The following is a 7,486-nucleotide window of genomic DNA, read 5'->3' on the forward strand; positions in this document are numbered from 1 at the left end:
TAGTTATGTCAAAAACATAGTTCATAGATATTTAAGGATATAGTTATGTTCAAATATTACAACATCATTAAGTAGTAGCAGTTAATGATATAGTGGTGTTCATAAATTAGGCCCGCTCTAAAATATTTGTGTCAATTTTTTTTGGGCTCGTTGAGGAGGAAGAATGTCGCTATTACTAAATTGGGGCTAAATAGTTATAGCCGGAGTATTAGCGGCTATTTCCATTTAACCTTTAAAAGCCCTAGCCGTAGACGCGGGCATCGCAGAAGGCTATAGCTGGGCTATAGTGGGCTATTTTAAACAGAGCCGGATATGTGGTTAAGAAAATAATTACCATGGTCAAACTTTTTTTAACTACGTATCGGCCTATGGAGTAGCCAGAACATGTGTTTTGATTGTGCCGGGAAAAGTAACACATCATGCACGTTGATCAAAGCAAGTAATAAGTACAGGATCCAATCAGGTATTAACTGTAAAAACGAACAATCGGTCCAGATCAGAGCCAGGGTGTGTTGTAGAGTGGAGTGACCACCGTCTTGGTGTGCAGGTACTTGTCGAGGGCTTCGATGCCCATGTCCTTGCCGAAGCCGCTCATCTTGTACCCGCCGAACGGGGCGTCGGGGTCGAAGGCGAAGTAGCAGTTGACCCAGATGACCCCGGCCCTGACCGACCGCGACACCGTGTTCATGGTGTCGATGTTCTTGGTCACCACCCCGGCGGCCAGACCATACCGGGTGTTGTTCGCCTTCTGAATCGCCTCCTCCACCGTCCTGAATTAACAACAGTGCACACCCAGCAGTTTCAGGCTGTCAGCTCAGTTCATCCGTGTGCCACAAGTTGAAAATGTTCAGGGGAACTAAATGTAAATGCCTACTTGAATTTCATGAGAGCCATCACCGGCCCAAAGATTTCCTCTTGCGCGATCGACATATCCTCCTGAAAGAAAGGGGCAAATCATCATGTTATTCCCCTCTTTAATTGTTCGTGGCAAGTACTGAGCATGACTAGGGAGGGCTTATGCCTTGACGTCCGTGAAGATGGTGGGCTCGATGTAGTACCCCTTCTCGCTGCAGGGTTTCCCTCCGGTGAGGAGCGTAGCGCCTTCGCGCTTGCCGACGTCGATGTATTTCAGGACCTTCTCGTATTGATCCTTGTCAACCTTCGTTGGATTTTTGAACAATTAAGTGGTTGTTAGGGCTTTCTTCACTGAAGAGTGCATATACAGGTACGGGCAGGTCATGCATATTCATTACCTGAGGCCCTTGGTGTACATTGGGGTTGAAAGGATCTCCGACCACCGATTTCTTGGCAAGCTCCACTGACTTCTTCACGAAGGCGTCGTAGATCCCTTCCTGCACGTATATGCGCGAGCCAGCCACGCAGATCTCGCCCTGTCACAGTAGGCAGTAGCAGAGTTGTGCAACAGAACGTGAGCCTTTTTCTTGAGCCAGATTACCCAGATTGCACATGCTCGTTAATTAACTAGCGATAACAGAGTGAGCACAGTACCTTGTTGGTGTACGTGGCCATGTTAACTAGGTTCACGGCCATATCGACGTCAGCGTCGTCGAATACGATGACCGGAGACTTGCCGCCGAGCTCAAGCGAGACTGACTTGAGGTTGCTCATGGCCGCTGCCTGCATGACGATCCTCCCGACCTCAGTCGAGCCGGTGAAGCTGATCTTGTCAATGTCCATGTGAGAAGCGATGGCGGCGCCTGCCGTGGGTCCGAATCCAGGCACGATGTTGAGGACGCCGTCGGGGATCCCGGCCTCCTTGGCGAGGTGGGCGTAGAAGAGCGCGGAGAGGGGAGTCTGCTCGGCGGGCTTGACGACCATGGTGCAGCCGGCGGCCAGCGCGGGGCTAACCTTGAAGAAGAACATGGTGGTGGGGTAGTTCCAGGGGACGATATGGCCGACGACGCCCACGGGCTCCTTGAGCGTGTACGCCTGGAGCGGGCGCGACATCTTGAGCGTCTCTCCGTGGATCTTGTCGGCGGCGCCGGCGTAGTACCGGAGCAGGTTGGCGCCGCCGGGGATGTCCATCATTTTGCCCATCAGGAAGAGCTTGCCGGCGTCCACCGTGTCCAGCGCCGCCAGCTCCTCGACATGCTGGTCCACTAGGTCGGCGAACTTGTGCAGGATCCGACCCCTCGCCTGTCCACGCGCCGGAAAGGAATTAGACATTGTCATCGGCGGGAAAAGGAAAACGATCGAACTAATCCATTCATGGGCCAGCCATTAAGTATGAACGGGCCGAGCTTATTGCGTTTACAGAGGCAGTTTGTACGTACACAGCCGGGCATCCTGGGCCAGGGGCCGTTGTCAAAGGCCTCGCGGGCGGCCTTGACGGCTAGGTCAACGTCGGCCTTGTCTCCCTCAGCGATCGTGGCGATCACCTCGCCGGTGCGTGGGTCCCGGGTCTCGAACGTCTTGCCTGTATTCATAGTGTACTTGTTAGAGTAAGAAATGAAATGAAATTTCAACCAAGAAACTGAAATTGGCATATGGTTGTACAAGAATGTAGCTAATTTATTCGTCACATACATTGTGGAGAAATAGCTCTTATTTTTCAGAAAGTGTAATGAACCTCCTTAACTATTTTCTATATATATTCACCGGAAAGAAAGAAAAAAAGATAGGCTGTTCGTGTCTAATAAAGTCCCACTCAAGCCAAAAATTCGATTCGGCTTTTTGGTGCATATGCTCCTCCACCCAAAAAAAAATTATTAAAAAATTTAATAAAAAATTTCACATGTACATCTCGATAATCTAGATGCTTCCTACAGTTTCGCGAAAACATGATATTTTTATGATCGGTGTAAAAAAGAAAAAACATGTCTCATAAAAAATCTTATTTTTAGCACCAATTTTCCTCTTCTTTTACAAAACCAAACGACAGGTTGATTTTTCAAAAAAAAAAAGACTGTGTGCGCATGTAACATGTGAATCTTTTGTTTGAATTTTTTAACATGTTGAGATATAACAAAGAGGTATTTTAAAATAAAAGAGGCATATGCACCCAAGTCAAAACATCACTCCCTATTCTAGCTAGCTAGCCACATATCAAAGCAGAGCGTTGACGTGGAAGTAGATTGAGAACCCTCTCTAGAAATTTATGTAGATATAGTTGAATCTAGACATGTTTTTAGTGTAGATGCATCTATATCTAGAAAAAGTTAAATACTTCTCTTTTTTAGGATGGAGGAATTACTAGCTTTAGTACCCATAAAAATGATACTCCCTCCTGTCCTAAAAAAAAACTTCTCAACTTTTTTTTTTTTGAGAAACACAGTACAAACGCAGGCGCTCACATACACGCGCATACACTCACCCCTATGAACGCACACACGCACACCCTACCCCTATGAGCACCTCCGGAAGACCGAGCCGGCGGATTGGATCTTGAAATTGACGAAGTCACCACAGAGCGCCTCGGCGTCGACCAGAACGTCGCCTCCCACTCGAAAGAATATTCCGCCTTTATGAGACACACGGATGTCAAACCCAGGGTTTGAACTACAGTGGCTGAAACTACTAACCACCCTCCTAACCACCCAACCTCAGGTTGGTTCTCAAAACTTCTCAACTTTAACTAGATACGGAGGTACATATACATGTTTTAGCTATAGTTACATCCGGGTCTAGAAAAAGTTGAGAAGCTTTCTTTTGGAACGGAACCACCCATGACAATCAACGTCCCACTTGGCTAGACAAAGTTAACTACCCTCTCCCAATCTCCCTTCATTATTATGATCTTGTAGATACTTTAATATAAACTATATAGAGTATATACAGAAATGAGTAAACCTACACACTAAAATGCGTTGGGGATACATGTATTTCCTAAATAATTTTATAACAATGAATAGAGGAAGTAGCACATCATAGTTTGTTATTAGCGCATCAGTAGCAAGCAAGGTAGGGCTAGCTTCTAAGCCTAACAGCAACAATCAGTAGAGTAGACATCACCAGCTGTCAGATTCTGAATAGCATAATTTTTGTTCCAAAAGGAACCAATAGCTAAAATATGATCTGTTTTCTGGCCGACGGCTACAGCTCGATCGATCATGCACCACAAGGAAGACACGTTCTGGACCCATACCTGTCTGTGAGCTCCCATCGATCACGGGAGTCGACACGCACACATATGCATACGTACGCATGAAGCCAAAGAGCTCGACAAGTGCTTGATCTCAGGACCAGCCGGTATCTCTGAATTATGTGCAGTGAGTTCCTATGTGCACCCAAAGATAGCAATGGGGCAAGGCCGCAAGGAGTCGCATCACAAAAATACTTGTGTTGCTTCTTGCGTTGCACATGCGTATTGCTTGTTAGGTTGTCCCCATCTCAAGATTATTCTAATCTCTTCATTTAATATTGGCCATCATCTAGGCTAGCTACTAGCTTGTTTACAATTCAACGCATATTTCGTTAACTAATTGAGCTGGGGTCTAGTCATATGCTGCAGTACTACAGTAGCTAGCATCCGCCGGTGACTTGTGTTCGTCAAAGTTAAGACTCTGGGTTAGTGTTCACATCCATGTCCAGTTAGCGACTTAATTAACGTGCACCAGCCGGTGACTTGTGTTCGTCAAAGGACTTTGGGTTAATGTTCACATGCCCAGTTAGCGACTTAATTACCGTGCACAGACGATATACGTCCAACTACGACTATAGTAAATTCTCGTTTAGAAGAAGTTTTCTACTACTCCCGAATTTGGATTATTAACATGAACATTTCGTGTTCTTACACTATTAATAACCAATACTTTCGCCGAGAAAGCAACCAATAATTAATGGTGGGTGACAATAATGTTTTAGGCCTTGTGTTTGTGGTCTTACCATGATAACGATGGTGAAACTATCCCACTTGTGAGTGTTTTTTTACCGGACACACGTAGCGGTACGACAGTGAGACACCAGAGGTATGTGTAACCATCTAGAATTCGATCAAAGCCACAAGCTTCCAAAAGGGCTACGCGATCAACCAGAGGACAGTGCAAACTATAGCAAAGATGACGATGTGGATGCATACGAAAAGGCCCGTCCAGAAGGGAAGCAGAGGCGTAAGACAACATGTGCGACATCGATGCGGCCGACGCATGACGAAAGGTACTTGTCGGATTCGACACCGTATCCCCAATTCCAATTCAACAGGGTGTCCACTTGTCATAATGTTATAAATACTCCACTGTATATACTAGGCTGACAGTGTATACTCCTGATTACCTTTCGGACTGATACTACATGCTGGCATTAGCGCACTGCTTGTGTTGATCAGAGGGCAGCACTGCGGTACTACATGTACACCCTCTGTTTATGAAAGGATGTCGAAGATTCGTCTAAACTTTAATATATTTATATAATAAAAAGTGTCTAAATATATTTAAATTTAGATAAATCTTTGATATCCTTTTATAGATGGAGGGAGTAGAACCTTTGAACATCACGTCTGGGACACGGAAATTTCACCCAGTGTAGAAAAGAAAAGAACATAGGAGGAATTCTTCGAACGAAGTCAACTGTGCATCTCTCCGTGATGCACTGTTGCATAGCGCATGGATTTGGCGCCATAGCTAGCCTAGCTACCATGGTTCCTTCCAATGTGGGTTTCACACTCTCCAAAAAGATGAGCGACCCATCTGGACCTCTCTATTTCAGTAGTACGGAGTACCTATGTCTAACGTTGTAATCAATCACCATCAAATCCAGGAAGGAACTCCTAATCCTAGTGTTTCATGCTCATAATTTCTGTTCTGCTATAATCCAGAATGGGCTATGCACAGATATAACTTACAAATTGGTATATTAAATCATAGAACTAGAAAACCATGGACTGACTAATCTGAAACCAAGAGTAAGAGCCCAAAATGCTAAACCGCCCTGGGACCATGTCCATGTCACTCTGATCATATGCACAAGCGACGAATCTATATTTGGAATCGGGGGAAGTACGCTCAGCATAATTTCCAAGCTAGCTAGGCTGTACAAGTTTCGCAAACCATTATTAAACTTACAGCAATGTCACTTCTCCGACGACCCAAAGATGGGATGCCGGCTGCCGCCCGTAGCTAGATTTCAAGATTGATCCCTAAACCCAAGGAAAGCTACTTGTCCGGTTCACGCACCTTCCCTCTGCCTCTGGACCTCGAATTCGCTCCACAAATAAAACAGATTTGTTTTTCTTATTTGCAAAAAGTTTTTCTGTTAAACATCGTCCGCACATGCATCTTAAAAATATGTGGCGACTTGGAAATAGAATCAGATTCTTCGAAAAGAAAAGAAAAACCCCTTCTGAAAGTTTGCCTAGGAAGATGAAGAAGAAAGAACGGCCGGCACCCGGCAGCCGGCAGGGTCTTTGGCAGGCGAGCGCCCGATGAGACCGCCGGTTACTGCCCGGAATGCCGTGAAAAGTGAATTTCGTAGCTAGGAGGTAGAGGGGAAGAGGTATGTACCGGAGACCGCGTCGACGAACTGGCCATTGATGAAGAGCTTGGTGTACTTGATCTCCAGCTCCGGCACCACGAACCCCTTCTCGCCGTTCGCTGCCGCCATCGTCAGTTCCGTTCGTCCTCGGGATCGGCGAGATGGAGTGGAGAAAGAGGGGGTGTGTGTAGCATGCGTTACGGGGCTGGGCTTTTTAAAGCGGGTGAGGGCAAAGAGCCAAAACTGACAGGCTTTGTTGTCTACTATGGACTGTGTCTACTGTCTGTATTTGCGTGAGCAATAGCCAATAGATGTACTCCTGCTATACGTTTCTTCCTTTTTCTCGGATTGTTTGGTCTTTTGCACGATTAATAAGTGGAGAGCTTTTTCATTATGATAGTATACAAGCCTTGGGAGCAACCTATTATCAATCCCCATTCCCAAACTCAGTTGTGGACATTCTGATCCGGTGGCTGTCCTTATCAGATGATCCGAACATTAAGAGAGACGATCTCTTTAATTTGCAAGATTCTTAGAACATATAAATAGGAAACTTTGGAATTAGAATATCATGATATGTTGAATCTTATAGGATTTAAAACCCTGAGGATGTTTCTTCAAGTTGCGTTTGACTCACATGAAAAACAAAGGGATTGTAATATGAGCTATGAATTGATGAGATTTTCATGCAAAACATTGTGCAACGCAATCCTGTGGAAAAAAATTCATATGCATTCATAATGATTCCAATCCTACAAATCAAAAAAGACATGTAGAAAAGGATAAAATCCTACAAACTTTGAGGCCTCACTTTTTTGAATGAAACGGGCCCTATAGTTGGTTGAGTTAGAGCATCTCTAGCAGACACCGCAAACCCCAAATACGTGCATGGAAGCCACCCCAAACGCGTCTTGCGGGCTGGAAAAACGGCACGCATCCCAGACGCGCCAAACGTGCCCTGCATAGTAGCATATTCACACGCTTGGCCTGTCTGGCCTGCACACTATTTTTTCATCCTGCAAACAAAACCACAACACAGGATTTTGCAACATTTGAC

General features: G+C 45.4%; 1 protein-coding gene across 1 annotated transcript; it reads right to left on the reverse strand.

Moving 5' to 3' along the window:
* Positions 1–403: 403 nt before the first annotated feature.
* Positions 404–6,790, reverse strand: LOC124665975 (aldehyde dehydrogenase family 2 member C4-like). The gene is made up of 7 exons (XM_047203334.1): positions 6,459–6,790; positions 2,295–2,437; positions 1,510–2,157; positions 1,254–1,391; positions 1,022–1,159; positions 875–936; positions 404–770 (listed from the first exon to the last, which is right to left on the reverse strand). The coding sequence occupies exons 1-7, from the start codon at positions 6,556–6,558 to the stop codon at positions 497–499; spliced, it is 1,503 nt and encodes a 500-aa protein (XP_047059290.1). The 5' UTR covers positions 6,559–6,790; the 3' UTR covers positions 404–496.
* Positions 6,791–7,486: the final 696 nt, after the last annotated feature.

The sequence above is a fragment of the Lolium rigidum genome, chromosome 6, assembly GCF_022539505.1.
Source record: "Lolium rigidum isolate FL_2022 chromosome 6, APGP_CSIRO_Lrig_0.1, whole genome shotgun sequence".
Classification (NCBI taxonomy): domain Eukaryota; kingdom Viridiplantae; phylum Streptophyta; class Magnoliopsida; order Poales; family Poaceae; genus Lolium; species Lolium rigidum.

Excerpts from the sequence above, each read along its gene's own strand:
- LOC124665975 (XM_047203334.1), bottom strand. The coding sequence starts at position 6,558 with ATGGCGGCAGCGAACGGCGAGAAGGGGTTCGTGGTGCCGGAGCTGGAG. Across the intron at positions 2,438-6,458 it reads GTTCGTCGACGCGGTCTCCG|GCAAGACGTTCGAGACCCGG; the intron begins GTACATACCTCT and ends CTATGAATACAG. Across the intron at positions 2,158-2,294 it reads GGCCCAGGATGCCCGGCTGT|GCGAGGGGTCGGATCCTGCA; the intron begins GTACGTACAAAC and ends GCGCGTGGACAG.